Source organism: Chamaea fasciata, unplaced genomic scaffold (assembly GCF_029207755.1).
Source record: "Chamaea fasciata isolate MVZ Bird 193981 ecotype frontalis unplaced genomic scaffold, bChaFas1.0.hap1 SCAF_2, whole genome shotgun sequence".
NCBI lineage: Eukaryota > Metazoa > Chordata > Aves > Passeriformes > Sylviidae > Chamaea > Chamaea fasciata.
In genome coordinates, this window is record NW_027094087.1 from 45,056,938 (window position 1) to 45,076,508 (window position 19,571).

At 34.7% G+C, this 19,571-nt stretch overlaps 1 protein-coding gene across 6 annotated transcripts in view; it reads left to right on the forward strand.

Annotated features, from left to right (window-relative positions):
• The window catches only part of SGCG (sarcoglycan gamma), a 107,838-nt gene that overhangs the window by 35,332 nt on the left and 52,935 nt on the right, over positions 1–19,571 (forward strand). For 4 of the 6 annotated variants that reach the window (XM_066175873.1, XM_066175872.1, XM_066175874.1 and 1 more), the window contains one exon: positions 18,554–18,751. In XM_066175873.1, the coding sequence (XP_066031970.1) occupies positions 18,557–18,751 (195 nt within the window). In that variant the 5' untranslated portion in view covers positions 18,554–18,556. The remainder of the gene's footprint in view (positions 1–18,553; positions 18,752–19,571) is intronic. The other 2 variants (XM_066175875.1, XM_066175876.1) reach the window with 1 other exon arrangement.

The window sequence follows — 19,571 nt, forward strand, 5'->3', positions numbered from 1 at the left end:
CTCCTACTTGAGGAGCAGGTGAATCATGTCCTACAAGTGTCTGTCTATCTCCATTTTCTGTGGCGGGGGCCTAGGTAAGTGTGGCTGATGTCTGATGTTGTCTTTGTTTGGAGAGATGAATTTTGACCTGCACAGCCACTTCCAAATGAGTAATCCATTTGAGTGAACTATAGAAACTTTGTACCATAAAGTTCTGGAAGTTTGCCATCAGTTAAGATTTTGGAAGTTTTGTTCATGATACAGTCACAAATGATGCCGCTTTGGCAGAGATGAATTTCTATTGATCTTCTAAACAAATGTTCTATTAGATACACCCCTCCTCTTTATTATGTAATGAAGAAAAAATGGTCCTAGAATACCACCAAAGGATAAGAACAACTGCATGGGGTTAAATTTAAAAAAAGGATCTATATTAGGCCCAGCATTAGAGGGAGCCACTTAAGATTTCTTTTCCAGACCTTTATGCTTTTGTTAACAGCATGCAGATCTTTCTGGGTTGAAAACTCAGTGGTTTAAAGCATGTTATGTTTTGAGTTTTTTCATAATCATAAGGCACATGAAGTTATGTGTACAAAGATCTTCTTGCTTGAATAGCCTCATGAGATTTTTTTTCCTTCCTGTAGAAAGTAATGCCTTGTACATGAAATACAAATCCCAGGTCCTAACCTCTTACTGTTTTTAATTATTTTCATGACTTGGAATTAAGTAAGCTGCATTTCCTGTGGACTTATTTCTCAGAGTTGATTGTCTTAGATTGTCCTACATGTTTAACGAGCAGTGACTGAAGTTTTTTGGTAACAGGACATTTACAAGGTCTTTTTCTCACATGAGTTTTCTAGTATTTTATAAGATCCTCATGCCCGTTGCAGTCTCTCAGTAAAGACATAAACAGGGCATAAAGACATAAAATATGTAAAGATGTATTTTCTCTGTTATCTCATTTTAGAAAAATTGCAGGAATGTAGTATTTGAGGCATCTGCTTCTCAGTTGAATTTTGTTGAAATTGGCCAAGAAACTCAAAAGCTATTGAAGGAGGTAGGGAAAATGAATGGGAGACAGATGATTTAGACATTGACATAGGGTTTGGTCACTTTTTTGTTTATTAAACCAGGCTAAAAACATCATGGCAGTTTGGATAACAGGTTAAGTCAATATCCTGGTCAAATTTTCAGCTCGGGTAATAGTATTCTCACTATTTAATTCATCTTAGCTTTGGCTACCTGGGCCAGTCTTCTCATTAAATCTTTCTGTGGATCTGCCAAAAGCTGTTAAACAGCTGCTGCATTTCATGCCGTGGTTGGTTATCTTTCTGTGGTGGATGAAGTCTGTATAAGACTGTGAAGAGAAATATAAACTAAAATACATAAATATTTTCTTTTTTAAATGGAGTGTGGTGTGTACTGAAGTGTTGGATAATGCTGGTGGCAGCCATAAAACACATGCTTTTCAATAAGGTATATGTTTGTTTTTGTTTATGGATATGTATATCCTGAAGGTTGCCTGTAAGAATCACATATATACGTATTTTTAATAAAGGCATGTAGAGATGGAATCATCTTGTAGTAATGACTGTTAAAACTCTTCAGTTCCTCCTTTTTTATTTGCTGTGCTGTCAGTGCTCTGAGTAACAGAAGTTTTAGTACCCTTGCTTCATCTTACCTTTCCCAGTATTCCAGGTGCCAGATACTAAATTTTATACAAACTTTTTGCATCCTTGCCTTATTAGTTGTGGATACTAGTGGCTTTCAGAAAAGGCTGTCCGTGTAGAGTATGACAGCCTGTTTCACGTTGAAGTTTCACATGGGTCCTACCTTCAATTTCCAAGCTGTTAGACCTTTCTGTGAGAAGCATGCAGACTCCTGATGGAAGTAGACATGACTGCTAAGTTCCACTGCACCCAATTTCCTCAGTTTTGAGGAAAAGGATTTTAAGTGAGAGGCAGTAATAGTTAAATAAGAAACATGTTCTGGTGACTCCAGACTGCTGAAAGCAAAATAAGATGGAGGAGTTTCTTAAAAAATAAATGCCCTGGAATGAAGCTGAGTCAGTAAAGCACACATGTAATGAGCCCTAACCACAGACCAGGCTACATTAGCAACACTGGAGATAAGAAACTCCTTCCAAAGGCCTCTTCCAGTCCAGCTTTGAACTGGAATAGCCAGAGGTCCATTGCAGCCCAGTTTTTTCTAGGATTCTCAGTATTTGTTTACATTTTCCTGACTATTCACTTTATTGTTATTATTAATTATCTACTTGTTTTGTTTAGTCATCTGGCTGTCTTACTAGCTGGTCCAATCTGAAATGTTTCAGAGTTCATGGAAGAGGGCATCACAATTTAATAAATATGTGAGATTGGTAGCTAGCAGTACTCTTAAGCCACGTAAAGTTGCTGTAAATTAATGAGAATTAACTGTAATATTTGACTTGGAAATACAAGGAAGGAAATAGATGGATTCAGAACTTGAAGCTAAAAAACTAACAGTATTACTTTAATATCAGCATTCCCTTTGAGCTGAAAAGCCATGGGAGGGTATTTGTATGCCTGGCAGAAAAGGTTGCTGTTATTGATTGCCTGAGTGAAAGTTTTCACAGTAGGGATAATAAAATGATAAGACAGATTTCAGTTATGTGCAGGAAGAAGAAGCTGATTTGAGTTTGGCCTGAGTGCAAAACAAGAAAGTGAGCATGGTGAACAATCACAAAAAACAGCATGATTGAGGCAGGCAGTGTCAGGTTTGTTCCCTCCACATTCATGTGACAGTGTCCTGATACACGTTGTGCCTTCGCAGTACACCCCAAGACTTCTGGCATATATTCTGGTGCTGTAAAAAGTTGTATTTGAGGGCTGAAGTGGTCCAGGTTTACCCAGAGGGTACCCAGAGCCAAGTTTTATGTAGTATGGATGGGTATGGCATAGAATTTTTTGGAGGTGTGGAGCCAAACCTTTTGTAGGTTGGGCAGCAAGACCTAGATAAAACCTGGTAGTCCTGTGCTGCCCATGCTACTTTTCAGGCTGTTTTTCTAGTCTCAAATGCTCAAACAGACCTGTTGTAGCCTGTGCACCAAAAAACTTGCCTAATTTTCAGCCCTATTGTTAGTATAAGAAAAGATACTTTTTCTAGCCCCAACACATTTTTTCCCTGTAAAATTCTACTTCTAGTTTCATTCTGTTGTGGTAGGTATTTCCTACTTAATAAAAATACTGATGATGTCTGCTGAAAACTGTTATCTTGCTTTAACATGGAACTGCATTACAAAATAGTTTATTCTATTTTGAATGATTTCATGAGTCATTTAATAATTATGTTCAATGCATGTGTGAAGATAATACTTCCAAAAACAGAAATGCAATTTTTATATTGACAAAGTTGTATGAGACTATTAATGTATTGTCATAACAGAGAAAAAAGCATTTCTAAGCTATATTTGATAAAACCACTGTATTTATTCAAGTATCCTCCATTCTTTCTGAATTGAATGTTTTGTGGAAATTCTCTTAGTAACAACTTTCACAATATGTGAGAGTACTTGCTTTTAAAATATATGTTCTTATTTTATTAACTTTGCTTTTAATTAAACATCTGTTGAACTGATAGTATTGTGATTCACACTTGGTGATTTGTTTTAACTGATTTTAGTCACATTTATGGAAGAAAAAGCTGTATCCCATTAGTCATATTGAAAACATCTAAAATACTATTTAAATTCAGAACATTAATATGACTGTCTTCCTGTATCAGAAATCCTGAGGCACCTAGTAATGAATGGTTTTAACTCAAGAAAAAATTCAAAGCTAGCATTCAAAAAGTTATGTAGAAATAAGCGTTGATTTAGGGTTGTTTAGTAAGCAAAGTGTATAAATTGCTAGAATGCAAAATAAGGAAAACAAAGGCAGTAGAAAGCAAAATTAATCTCTATTCCTTTACATTATCAAAAGATTCCGTCTTTTGGTAGCTTTTTCTTTTTTTTTTTTTTAACTTTCTTTGCCATCCCTAGGTACTTCCTCTTTCTCCCCATATTTTACAGTCTCCACTTCTATATCTCATGTTTCATTTCACTACTTAACCTTTTTCTCTTGTCCTTAAGTGTCTACTCACAGTATTTTACTGTAATTAAAATGTAGAGACTTTTTAGATATTTGATCTCATATTTTCTTAACTCACAGTTAAAAAAAAATAAAAACATTTTGAATACAATTTTCCCTTATCAAAAGATATCTCCACCTTGTGGTGGGTGATTTTAAATTTCAGCTGAATTTATCCAGCGTTTTCGTTAAATTGAAATAATAGATTCCAAAGCTTTGAGGGCACTCTGCTTATGTACAGAGGCTGACAAAAATTTCTCAGTTGTCCTTATGTTGAGCTAAATATTTTCTAAAAAGTGATTACGTTCCAGAAATGTGTGTGACATTGTTCTTCATTGCCAAGTAGGGAATCACAATCTGTCCTAGGCAGAGTTTAGTTACCCAGTTGGTAGAGAACAGTCCAAATCACTGCAAACCCAGACTAGGTGAACCTGTAGGCGCTAAGATATAGTGTCATTTATCTTTATTTTGCCATTAGAAACTTTCATATTTTTCCAGAATTTGAGTTTAGGAAAGTCTGATTTGCAGCTCTTGGTTCTCTGATAATATCTGAGGCTACAAAAACTGTTTGATGGATCAAGCACTACTGTCCAAATCTGAGGAACAAACAATGTCTAACTGAAGTTCCTAAAGACAAGTTATATTTGTGCTCTATGAATGTCTTTTCTTATGTATGCCTAAAGAATAACTTTAGAAACTTCAGACATACTTTCTGGAGAAGGTAATGTGCTTGTTATTTGATCCAAATAGGAATTGTTTTCCAGTTACTCAAATTGGAATCTTTAAAATGAAGAAAAATAAATCCTGCATTTCAGATTATACTATTTGGTTTACATCAGTAAATCAGCTTTCAACTAAAGTTAAGGATTTTAGTAATACCTGTTAATTTCCATTTTGAATTAAATATTTTGTATGGAAAATTCTATTTTGAAATACAAGGAGTATATATGTTATGTCAAATAAGAGATTTTCCTTTTAGTTTATCTTGGAATGCCTACATACTTGACAGGTATTTTGGGTTTTGTTGATAGTTTTTACAGCTAACTGAAAGATCAGCTGTGTCTTTCTTCTAGGTTTTAATCCAAGAACTGGTATACTGATCAAAACCAGTATTTGTACACTTCTCCATGTTCTTCATTTCCTGTGTTTCTTACATTGCATTATTGCTTTGTCACAGTTGCTTAGAAAGAAACTTAGAGATGGTTGCTGCCTAAACAGTTGGAGTCAACATCACCAAAAAAGGCCTCTGCAGTACAAGTCTTTAAATTATGTCCTTATGTGTCTAGTACATATTTTAAATAATTGGGTTTTCCCCTGTGTAAGTAAAAGTGAGTAATAAAGTTGTTATGACCAGGACTGCAAAGCAACAGGAACACATCATTTTGTAGTCATTGACATTTAAAATTCATCAGAAAAGGGCAGAGGTTTAAAGTATGTAAAGAGACACAGTATACGTAGAAAAGCATTTTGCTTCCCCTGCTACAGAAAAGTGTGTTTTGAATCTTTAGTTTAGCTACATGTGACCTGTCAAAACAGTTGTTGCTTTCCAGATACAAGGTCAAATTATTCTATCGTATTTTTAAAAGTATGTATGTGGTGAATCACTTGAATTAGGGAGGGAAGGCTTGAGGATTAATTTTCATCTCTAGCCTCTATATATAGTTCTGCTCCTTCTTTCATGTATTTTTATGTTGATTTTAAAAAAAAAAAGCATCTGCGCAGAATAGCAGTATTCTGTTAAGTATATCACCATTTACCATGTGAAATCAGTTTTCAAGGCTAAATAAGCTGCTTTTCACAGTCCACAACCAACACAGGAAAGCTCCACAAAAGGGAGTTATTTTGTAATTGTCCTGAAGTCTACCAAATAAACTGGAAGTATACTTCTCAAAAGGTAACAGCAGTCTACCTGGAAGTAGCACTTTCATAAAAGCAGCCGCAAGACAAAGAAAAAGAGGGAAAAGTTATGCCAATGTGTATGTCTTTATGGACTTAAATGGAGCTATTTGCTTTTGCTCTCACCTCTTCCCAGCTTGGATGACATGAAATACTTTTCGTGCAAACAACATTGAGGATAGGGTCAAAGAGCTTTTGCTAAAAGCTCTCTCAAAAAACAACTTACTTTAGAAACACTATTTCTCTAAGATACATTTTTGCCTTGCTGCTGGTAATCATTGTGTATGACAGGAAGGCTCTTCTATCACACACATAGAAAATAAAAATAATTTTAGAAGTTTTTTTAAACAGAAAAATATGCAATTACTTTTTTAAAAATCATCTAAATTTATTTTTTGTCTGGTAAACATACATACAAGATTATGACAGCAGAGATTCTTTCATAATTTGCCTCCATCAGAGGGACCGTTTTAATTTTCTTCACATTTATTTGGAATTTCAAGTCCTTTGATGTGTTTTCAAAGACAAAGATTATTTTCCAACAAAGATTGCTTTCCCATTCCTTTCCAAGTTATCTTTGCAGTTCTGGTTGCTGTGTCACACTTCTAAGTGTGATAAATAACCAGAAAAATCATGACAAATGACAACAAAAATTTTTAAAAATGTATGCCTACAAGTGTTTTGAGATTTCCGGTGCTGTCTCCAGTGAAAGAAAATCGAAGACCACAAAACAACTCTTATTTGCATTTAATGACGCTTAAGATTTTCTTAATTTTTGCTGCAACTCAAATTTACTAGCTACCAGATCCTGTCTGCAAAGTTTAACTTCAGTGTTAAAGTGTGAAAGTAAAACTTAGTGGTTCTTTCTTTTCTTATGATGCTGTACACTGCTGATAAAGGAGGAATCAAAAGTAATTGAGAGCATCAAAGTCGTACAGTAACAATAACAGAGCAAAGAAACCTAATTTAGAACAATTTAAATGGCAATTCAAAGAGCATGGGATGTATCCATTTTGTCAGATACTCAAATATACTTCTCTTAACGTCCAAGACACCCAGAGACATGAAAACCACTCTAAAGTATCTAGAATTCTGTTTAATCACCTAGACTAAGAGTAGTACTGCTGACCTAATAAAAGTTCACATGTGATGACTTAAGGGGAGTTCTTAGATGTTATTTCCAAATAAGTAGTATGCTAAATAAGTGTTCCTATTTATCAAATGTTTCACACTTGCAAGAAAAAAAAAATTAAAATGTAATCTGTTTGTGAAAGCTATGTAAAATATTACTTTACAAATGGTTGCTGTCTGTTGATATTTATATTGATATTCTGGTTGAATTTTCTTTTTTTTATTTTTTTAAATTAAACTGACAGAATTCAACTTACTGTTGTTCACTGCAAAAGTTGCTGCCCATCCCACTCCCCTTGCTATCTTTTTTGAATTTGCAGTCAAATTTGAGTATGATAGTATAAAGGCATTGAGGTTTTCAAGGTAATTAAGTTTTTTTCAAGTTTAGTGAAAGTGTCTTGTGAGATACTGCCTTCATTAGAGGAAAACTCTCTCGTGGTACATTCTCTTGGCATGTGAATAATATCTACTAGGTCAGAATACACAACTGCAGCTAGCTAGTACTGAGGTGTGTTATATTTAGCTCAGGAAATTTTTATAAAGCACGTGGAAAGAGCAGAAGTAATGAGGTGACTGCATTGATGTGGATACTTGACCAAACATACAAACCTGTACACAACTAGGCCTCATCACTACTTCTGGTTATAGTACAAATTGTTAATTAGGATCTCACTGTTTCTTTGCTGCTTTTAAAGGATTTTTAGACACAATTGAAAGCAAAAGCAAACACACAGGTCCTGTACCCTAGTCTCTTTTTATTCCCTCTGTCCTTTGCTACTAACTTCAGTTTCATTTTTGCTGCTGATTTAAGTGATAGGCATAAACTGGGCTTTGAGTTTGCTCTTTCTCAGTGCTCCTCCCAGATGAAACAGTTACCTCCCAACACAAATTCTGAATTTGTTTCAGAATATTATTACTGTGTTCATAAAAGTTGTCCTATATGTTCAAGCACCATGTGTGACCTGCTTCATGGTCAAAGGTAGTGAGGACCAGTCCCTCATGTCTTGTGGTTTTTTTGTAACATCTAAGAATTCCTGTGTTGGGACACTCTGAGGTATCACATGTCAACTTTGGTAGGTGTTAAGTTAGTATTTAGGCCATAGAGACAGAAACTGTGCTTTGTGGTACTTCCTGAATGACTGTGTATGTACCTAGACATACGTGAATCACTGTCTTGATAGTGATTTTATTTTTTTTCCATGGATTTTAGCAAAAGGGCCAGAGGAGGTAGACGTGAATATCCTCCTCAACAAAAGATGTGCAGAGTTGGATAAATTCAAACAATCATTTATCATTGATGTTAAAAATTATTAAATACTGTGAATAATATTTTTGCTGATTGATGCTGCATGTATGTAACCTGATACTTTACAAGAGTATTTGGAGGTGTGTTCATGCAGTCAGAAGTATTCATTCAGTTCCTTTGTGGGTTAGGGATTTTTTTAATTGACTTGTATTTGTTTTTGAATATTAATACTATACATTTGAGTACTGGATATACACTGAAGATTTATATTTTGAGTCCCTGAACAGAGATATCAAAAAGAAAATCCTAAAGAATTTAGCTTCAATGTTTCCTACTGAGGAGATGTGGGAAATTTCTTTATATACCTTTTCATTCTGGAGGATGGCTCTGAAGAAATGTCCCAAATGAGAAAAAAAAATTTATTATAAGATATTTTGGGAGAAATCAATAAAATTGATAATAGTGATTTTTCTGTCATCAGGACCAGATGTTACTCATTCATATTCAGAAGGCAAAAAGTTCTTCATGTGCCTTTCTGGTAAAAGAAGCAAGATAGCACCAGACATGGCTTCATCTTAATTTTCAGCCCAAAGAAGTTCCGATATATTTAGGTATTGCTGACTACTTGATTTTAGCTTTACTACCACAATATACCCCACTGTCCTTTCATCCAAGAGCTTGAGTACAGAGTAGCATAGTGATGAGAAACACAAATAAATCTTCAAATACTATGCAATTCCTATTAATTTTTATATGCAGACAGGAAGAATTTTGTCATTGTCAGAGAATACCCCCAGGCAGATTATCCCTATCTTCATATTTTGAATAAACAAAAAAGCAATAATGTCAGTTTAAGCCAAAATATAACCTTTATTGTGTTTAGAAATGGTTATAAAGGGATTGTAAAGGAAGAGTCACTTATGAATAAATAAAATGTAGAGTAAGCAAAGAGAGACTATCAGATGGTTGCAAGCAATTGGGGAAAAATGTTTTAAGTTACAGCCATTGAACAGAATAATTTCTGATACGCTTAGAACTTTTAAAGGTGCTGTGGACATTTCCATAGTTCATTGTAATGCAACGTGAAAAACAGTTTTTCTTAAAGAACAAAGGCAATGGTCCTAAAACCATGTATTTTCTGTAGCTGTCTCTCAAGTGCTGTAATTTCCTGGACTTGCCAATGATATTGTAAATCTAAGTGAAAGAGGTTTTTCTCTGGAGGACAGTAGAGAGTTTAATGTACAACTGAGAATACAAGAATACTTCTGTAGAGCAGTTCTGGAAATGAACAGCCAACTCACACGTCATTTTCTGTCCAGCACTTTCTAGCAGGTCTGGATGTATTGCTTTTGCAGGCACAACAGCTTGGGGTGTAAAAATATGGTATCAAGAGTAAATATTTGAATTTCATTAAGTGTCTTCATTTGCCAGTCCTGAAATTTCTAATCCAAAACAGAAATATATCTCTAAAGAGCACAATATGCTTTATCTTTGCTTTAAATTTCAAATAATTTACCATTTGGAGTTTTTAATAAGCGTATTTCAAATGAGGAATTATTCCATTTTAGAAAAGCAATAAATTTTTTGTAAGAAGAAGATTTGAAATTGTATAACACATGGCATTCTTGTTCTCCACAGAGGGATTTTATAGTCTTAGTAATTTCCTCAAGTATTATTGACTTCCTTGGGTTGGTGGATACACAACAAGATGTTACTAAGTCTTGGTCTGAGTATATATGTGGGTTTAATTGTGATGTATAACTTCTGATTTCAACTGACTTTTGTCTTTCCTGACTTAATTAAATTTATTAATAATTAGTTATAATAAAAGATTGGATGTCTGGGATAGATCACATAAGAAAACACAATTTATATAGTGTAGTCTGTAGCCATTGCATCCTTGTTTGGTACTAGATTTTGTGTATATGAAATTTTACAAAATTCTATAATTCGATGCTTTATTCAGAATTTTGGTCACCAAGTTACTTGCTAATGACCTTCAGAATTCAATGCCAGACTTTTGCAGTAATTAACTATAACAAGGACAGAATGGAAAGGCTTTATCTGCATACAATGTAATGTGCACATCTCTTCTGAATAAGAAAATAATTTATCTGTCACTGAATGAAAGAACTAAAATGCTAGTGAACAAAAACTACATGTGGTAGATTATAGCGAAAGTTCTGTAAATTTGACAGCCACCTTCTCTTCATTTCTCTCCTTGAAGTGTCAGATTATACATGGATTGCTTTGTAAACCTTTATTACTTGCAAGGAATGACAACCCCAAGGGAAACCTTCCACTCTCACTTGAAGGAAAGCCCTTTGACACCTGGAAGGTTGAAATGATCAGAATAAGAGAGGATGCTCTGTTCGGTAATTTTATAATTATTTCGAACTATCATGTTATAAATTAGAGTTCGGAAATTTATTAAATCCTCAAGATATCCCTGTGTGTTTAATTTTTATTTTGTCTTTCTTAGTGAGAAAGCCCTTTATGCAGAAGACTAAATGCATACGGTTCTTATTTTTCATAAAGACAGGATTTTTATTAAACTATGAGGAGACAAAGAAGGGTGATTTTCCTAACCTTTCCATAAGAACAAGATGGCTCTCAGTATTCCTTGCACATTAATGTTTTTCTTTCTTCCACCTGTCTCAAGACAGGTGCTACCTGATCAGGTACCTGACAGGTGCTCAGATCTCAGGCTCGTTGTTTAAAGACTTGCTTATACAAACACAGGGAGTTAAAGTTCATACCTAGCTTAGTTGTAAACACTTCCTTAAATGCACAATTAAAGAAAAAGAGGGATCTAGGGGCATGAATCTACTCTGGCTTGTGTTTCAGAGAGAGAAACCTCACAACTGGAAGACTACAACAATTTCTGTTCTGATACTCATGGCAGTACATTATGTGTCTGGTGTACTTGCAGTCCTTCAAGGAAAAAATAAATCATGTTGAAGAGCAGCTACGATGGGGGAAAAGTGTATTGGACTTTAGAGGGCAAAATTTATTTCACAATTAGGTTCGTTAAAGCAAATTGTTCACTATCACATTTTTATTCTCCACTCAAGGCCCATGAGATATCTTCTTCTCAAAGGGGTTGGAGAATAAAAACTGTTCTAGTAAGATGAGATTAGTTACCTGTTGCAGGTTTGACGTTTTAAAATGTCTTTGTGGTAATAAACCCTGTTGGAAAACACTGAACGACATTCAACAGGACAAGACTGTTTTACACACTGAAACTATGAAAGTTTATCATACAAAGCACAGTAAGTAAGGAAACACTTACATGATCTTGACACCATTAATGGGTCTCAGTCTTTAATTGTTAAGTGAAAACAATGACTGTACAGAGCGCTCTTTTCTCTCCTCTTAAAGGATTATTTCTAAAATCTGTAGTAGTAATGAGAGCTCCACAGGGTTTAAGCAGTAGCCTCACCTGCATTATCATTCAATCATTTCTACATCAGTTATTCTTTGTGTTTTTGTTTGTCTACTAAGACAGAGTGACTTATATGTTTAAAAACCCAGAAAAGTAATAGTAGTGAGATTTTAATTTTCCTTTCATATTAGGGTACTCAAGGTCACTTAGCTGTAATAGTGACTGAATTTCAGGGAGAGAAGGTTCACTTATTTTTTTTAAAATTAAACAATTTCAGACATTTTACATAAAAGACAGGAGATGTCTCATACCACAAATTAGCTACTTCTTCAAATGCTCATAATATAAAAAATTAAAATCATTTACAAAAAAGTCTCTGAAATATTTTTGTGTGGTCTTCTAATTCTGGTGGGAATAACATGATTTTTTTTCTTATCTGATTCATGTTTTCAGAATTTTTAAAGGAGGAAAATTAATCAAATTGAAAGATAGAGAACAAGGTTTTAAAAAAATTGCTGTAAATGAGATTCAAGAGTAGACATGTTAGACAAAGATTATATTAAAGTTAATATTAATATGTTCTAATAGCAATATGGCATATATTTATATAATATTAATAATTATGTCATTAATATTTATGTAATCTTGTGCTGTTAGTGACTGCCTTTCAACTCTGCTTAAAATGTGCAAAGCTGTTGATTGTGACCATGTCATAGTTATTATGCAAATGTGCAGTGCAGGGTATGCAAACAGTTAGCTAGGCCATATGAATTTCTTTGCTGGTTTCCATAAATTATGCTGCATGTTTCCACAAATTATGCTGGTTTCAGCTGATGACACTAGTTTACAATTCAAACTGTAATATGCTAAATAACACATAAATTTCAACAAAGCAAGGTTGGGCAAGATTAATAACAATATGATTGGAAGGGCTGAAAGTAAGTACAAAATTTTCACCTAATCATGAGAGTTGGATTTTTTCCTCCCTCTCTGATTTTGTCCTGAAAGCTTTTTCCATATGGATTCCAAAGGTTTCTCATCTTTTTCTCTGAAGAACAGGATTGCCTCAATTGTCTTTCATCTTTCAGGAAAATACTTCAACAGCACCTCTTTTCTGTTGGTTAATCATTGGACTGCTTCTGTGTTCACAAAGACAAAAGTGTGCGTGCCTGAATGCACTGAAGTGTGAAGTCTTTGTGTACTTCTGATGTTCATACTATAACAATACCCATCTAGCCCAATACAACATACACAAAAACTGAACATAATATTTCATGAAGATACTGTATGCAGGTCATAAAAGTAGTTCTTTTGCCTCAGCTGACAGGTTGTTTAGTTTCAGTTTGCAGTTTGTATACAATGGCACAATAATTTAGTTTAAGAGGTTGAAATGGTCTTTTCGCTGTACTGTTTTTTGTTTAGCACTGCCACCTCTTTTGTGCCCATGCATACTGTGAATTTTCTTGCATATGAATGAATATACTTCATGTAAGGAGGTGTCATGGTTTAGGAATGGTGTTCTCCAATTCAGTATTCCTATTAAAACCAAGCCTCCACTTGCTCCCCCTCCCCTCCAATTGGCGGCATAAAAGGCAAGGATCATGGGTTGAGATAAGAAGAGTTTGCTGGAAACAACAATGAGATAAGAAAACAAACAGTAACAGCAACAATATTAACAAGAGAAGATATAGCACAAAGAAATGATTTGCACAGAAATCCTGCAATAATAAAAAAAATCAATCAGTTCTTCCCAAACATTTTTTCTTCCACTGAAAGGAATGTCCGAAAGGAATGTCCTTTTCCTCAGAAGCCAGAGTCCCTTCTCCCCCACCCTGGCAATGACCTGCTGGGGTATAGAAAAACATCAGGGTCCTGTACACAGCCCTTCCACCATGTCTCCTTCCAGCTGCCACAAAAAATTAACCTTGTCCTGGCCAAAACCAGAACAAGAGGGAAGAGCAGATGTGCTGATGACTGTTCATGAAGACGAACACGCTTAGTACGAGCACCAGTGGTACAAATTTCATCGTGAAACCTCACCAGTTCTTCTGAACTCTGATTTGAAGGGATTTTATTGAATGCTAAGCTTTTTGTCTCTTTGCTGAAAATATAAAATGCTAATAATTACATAATTATTAATGGAATTACAGCTGGTTATTAGTATTAATCAACTAAGTAGTTCTGTATTTAAATTATGCTTTCTTATTGTATGTTATTATCAGTTGCTTTATGACAACATGACAAAGCACTTGAGTAACAGTTCTGAACTGTGTATAAAGGGGAATTTCATTTACATGAAAATAACATCCATTTATGAACAAAAACAATAAAAACATATTTTTACAGTTGAAATATACTGAGATTGCTTATTTTAATTGAATTAGTATTCCATCTTCAGTATTTCCTACACGTAAGTCATTCATAAAAATAGTAAAAATGACATGCTTTTACTCAGGCTTGCTTTCCTAAGCAGGCTAAAGGATAAGTTTTCAAATTGCTTTTTAAAACCATAGATATCTTAAGTGAATATTTCAGACCTGTCAGAATAGCTTTTTGAACTTGATGCCCGAACTAACCTCAGTCAGGTTAATGTTACATTAATGTTACAGTCCAACAGTAACATTAGTGATAGACAGTTTTTCAATGTCTTTCATTAACCAATATTAATATAAAAATCACCTGGACCTCAGAATCACTCAAATGACAGAGACCAGTTTCTAAGTCTTGCGCGGAAAAAGGTGCACTAGAGCTAGGGAAATGTTCTGTCATGGTTATATATTTTTAGAGGACAATTATAAGTGTGAAGATGTTGGGGGTTAGGTACATACAGGTCTCTTATGGGCAGCTCATGTGTATTACTGCAGGCATGAATTTCATGCCTTACATGCAACACATACAATGTCTAAACATATGGGAAATCTCACAAGGTCAAAAATCTGCAATGTTACTGCTTGTTCATGAGTTTTATCTATCATTTAAAATCTGTGTAAAGTCTTTTGGCAGCTAGTTAGCATTCAATATCTGGTTTAAATCAGCCAAGAGGTAAGAAGTAATTGAATTTAAATGGATTCCAGTTAAATAGATGATGACATTTAGAAAATACTTCTAAATAACAAACTATTGTGATAGAGCTTGATCTGGTGAATTTTGGCCAAATCTACAAAAATCCTTAAGGAACGTGCTGATTGTGTTAGCCCTTGAATGGGAACACTAAGAAATTCCACTTCCAATTAGGTAGTTTATTTGTACTAGCTTGTTTATTGTGGTACTGCTGACCTGATGCAAATAAGACGTTTTCACGGCCCATTTGAAAGATGTAAGAATTTTCATTCTGAAACTCACTTGCCATTTTATCGGCACTATAGGTTGCCAGTATTTTTTACTCTTAGTCACTGTGTGCTCCTTTCTTGTAAAATAATACAAAGATAACATTTACCAAAGTCATTGTGCATTCTGCAGGTTTCTTGCTTCTCAGACTAACTTGTGTAGATCCAAGTGTCTAAGTCACCCCTTCCTTCTTGGTGCCTGTTTAGAGTGTTCCTACACAACTAGTTTCATGGTTATTCCACTTACAAATCCATTTCTTGTCGTAGTACTAAATACCTGTTGTTCTTCCTCTATGAGTCCATCTTGAATCTTGACAGACTTCACAATACAACTATGAGGTCTGCCTATCTAAGGCTTTCCTTTCAGCCCATCTTTCTGAAACATCGCAGACTTGTAAGAAGATTTTTCTCTTGACTTCTCCAGACAGGTCTGAGATTATTTTCCTATATTATTTCAGTTTGTCAGTAATATACAAGTCAGTAATATGGGAAGTCGATTCTCCCCAAAGAAACAGTCCAACAGTATCAGTTCTGAAAGGATTTCTGCTGTAATTACAAATTAGTAGGACACGAATTCTCTTAAAGACCATGAAATATTATATTAGGGAGAAAAACTTAATCCTTCTCAAAGCATTCAGTTGTCTAGGCCAGCATTGCCTATTTACTATGACCAAAGCAATTTTTAGAAGTATTAGTAATGCTCAGAAACAACAGAACTCTTTTCTGTCAGGAAAAAATAATTCATGCAGGGAACAATGCTGTGCTGGGAAATGTCCCCTCTGGAATTTCTGAAGGGCTGAAAACAATCACAAAACTCACAGGCTTTTTTGCTGAAATGCATAATGGATTTTGACCTCACCTCATTAAACAGCAGTACATAATAAATTATGTATAAAACCCTCAGCTCACAAAATAAACATTTTACAACAGAGTGAAAATGGAACAGAGAACAGGAATCAGAAAAATCCTATCTTGTTAAATTACATGCTTTTGGAAATCATTCTGGTTGAAATGTCTGCAACATACCAGCATACACATATGAGAAAGTCATCCTAGGCTCTCTTTCTCTTTTGATGGACGTCTAAAATTCACATCTAACATAAGTCAGATTAATAATTCTCAGCGGGAAGACCTATCTCCATTAACCATAGAAGGAGTCCAGGTTGACTGGCTCAGATATTCAGGGCTAAATTGTTCATATCGTTGTTCATAACGTCGTGAGATGAATCCAACCTCAGAGACCACTGTAATGAGGCTGCATAAGAACATGAAGATGTGACAATTAATTAACTCTTTGGTAAATGGTCTCTACTGCAAAATTTACCTTGCAGGTGTAGGGAACAGCAACACAAGGAACAGGCAGAGCAGTCTACCTTGTGAAGGGGGCATAGAAGGGATGCAGACAAATTCACTTGCGGGTCTCACCACACAAACTTGCAACACCCTGACTGCTCACCCTTGACCAGCAGGACCAGAAGGGAACCCTTCTCCCCCACCACCCCTGCACGTGGCACGAGGTTGTATAGGATAACCTCAGCGTCCCAGCCATGCCCCTCCTGGCTACTGCAAATATTAACCATGTCCTTGCCAGAACCAGGACATGGTTGTACTAGTCATGGGCAAGAGCTGCACAGCTTATTTCTCAGAGTTTGTCTCTGGTTGTTACCAGATAAGAGTTACCTCTTCCTGTTCTCTAAGTTATGTGTTGAGAAGAAATCTGTGTGGAAGTAAGGGTAAAGGTTTGTCTAAGCATCTTATGGAACCTGTTGTATGTATAAATGTCCCAATATCACGTGGCACTGCACGGTAACAGAGAGTCCAGATAAGGGGCAACGTCTGTGTGAGTAATATGGTTTACTATACAATAACTAGAAAACAGAAAAAAAAATAGTATCAACTTAAATTTAAACAGCATTCTGTAGTCAGTAGTATGTGCTTGAGTAATACACAGAACTAAAATATAAAATCTGATATTTTTAAACAAACACAGTTCATGTGGGGAATATTAAGTAACATCTTGTAAATCTTATAAATGTTTTACATTGATATTAAGCCAATTAATAAATTGTTATACTATTTTCAGCAATGAAAATATTTATATACATAGTCTATGAGCAACTGAGACTGATAGCAGAAAAAAATAATTATTATATCATAATGTCTGTAAGCAAAGTTCCATTATGGACTGCCAATTATTTGGTCTAATTTTTGAATATAAATAAACAAGAAATTAATTTTTTTTTTGGTGGAAGTGCAGAAATAAGATGACTACTGCATATATAAAAGGGCTAATGCATGGATTTCTGTTCAGTTGTAAACTGATATGGCATTCTCTGTCTTGCTAGGAAGCTACAGGAACGAAAGATGACATCTGTCTAAAGATGAGGGTTAGAACTGAGAGCCACAACCGTGTTACAGACACAGGATGGCTCTGCAGGAAACTTGAACAGAGGCGAGGCAAGGATGTAATTTGATCATGTTTTGAAAGCTGTGTGACCAGAGCGTGGTGATCTCATTGACAGGAGGAAATTCAGAATTGAGAGTAGACCTTGTGTGAAACCTTTCTGAAGGCACTCTCATTTGGGAGCGTTATATTATATGAAAGTGGACCAGGTTTGGATGTAAGATGCCTGTGGACATACCTGGCTCATTGGAAGGGCTTGAATTTACAATACCTATTTTGTTTCTGACATCCATGACTGGGTTTGGGGTTTTTTGCTTTATCTCATTGCAAATGAGAAAGATATTGCCTGCTGTTGTTCTTCATAAGCAGCTTCAGCTGCTGAATTTTTATTCTTTTGGCCAAGATGGTAAGTTTTAATGAATGCTTTGAATTGTTGGTGATCTCTGTGCTGTAAAAGTGGAAGTTAGGGAATATTCTCATGTTTTAAGGAAGTGCAACCTTGTAAGATTCCTTTAAATTCAAACAATGCTTCTTTAAGAACTATAGTATAAGGTGAAGTTGTTTAAACCCAGTAGGCAATGTTTTTAATGTTGATGTATCTTTAAATATGAATAGCTGGTTAATTGAGAAATAATTATTTCCTTTACATCATAAAGAATAATTTCATTTCTTTACATACATATTCTGAAGCCTAATAAATATTGGGATTTCAACTGATACATACTTGTGAGCTGTAGATTATGATATGATCCCATGAAATATTTTATATGGGGGAATTAGAATATTATGACAAATGAGACAGAATGTTTTGCCATTCTTTATAGGATGAAATAAATTTAAGCCTCCTGAAAGCAGCAGTTAATGCAGTTCATGTATTGAAACATCACTTTGCGTGTATCAAAAACTAAGATGTAAGTTGAACAGGGCATGCTGAAAATGCTTTCCAGGTAAAACTTCATAAGAATTTCTGGTTCCTAGCTATTAAAATTACATATTCATGTTTTCCTTGGAGTTTTATATAAATATTGTCATGTAAATTAAGCAACTAAGCAGTTCCTTTTCTTTTTTTCCTTTACATAGCAGATGGTACGTGAACAATACATGACAACGACACCAGGCACAAGCCTAGAGAGGCCAAAGAATGAATATATCTACAAAATCGGAATTTATGGCTGGAGAAAGCGTTGTCTCTACCTGTTTGTTCTCCTCCTGCTTATCATCCTAGTTGTGAATTTTTCTTTGACAATTTGGATTCTGAAAGTGATGTGGTTTTCCCCAGTAAGTGTCCTCTTTAATTTTCCATTCTTGTCTTCTTTTCCCTTCCTCATCACTTCACTTATTTTGTATGTACACAAGCTTCTCTATGGCTAATGGATGGTTCTTTTTTCTTTCTTCTCAACTGTGATCTGTACTTGGGCTGAAAGTATGTTAGAAAAATATATCTTTGAATGTACTTCCTCATATGTAATTTCTGCATTAATAATAATTTTTGAAATATTGAAGTTGATGATGCTTTAGATAGCAGTGAATTCTAACCATTCTATGAGAATATATTTTACTGTTGTCTCATAGTCTCTGTTTAGTTGATGTTTTATAAATGTGTTTACTGTAATTTTATCTCATACAGAATTTCTTAGTCAAAATATTGCAGACAGTTGCTGTTTTTTTAGCTTCTTTCTCCTATTTATTAGCATCTAAAATTTAACAATTTATTTGCCCAATTAATTACAGCTCGGAGGTAATTATCACTACTTCATACTTGAGGCTAAGCAGCTATATAATTCAGAAGTAAATTTAATAACTTCCCACTGTCATATATATTTTATTATTTATAATGTAATTTTGCATGTAGTAGATTAAAGGGTAAGTTTAGAAGTCTGCAAGGTACAGCTTTAGTCAGAATGCAATAAAATGCATCAGTGAATATTGAAGCTAAGCTAATTTGTTCCTAACATGCATTTGTGATACACAGATGATTTGAATAGATTTGTTAGAAGAAAAACTATAATAATAAATTTCTACAGCTCTGCCCTGGCTACTGAGGAAAGTTTGTGTTATCTATTGTTATTACACCTCTGTCACTAAGTGAAGATCATGT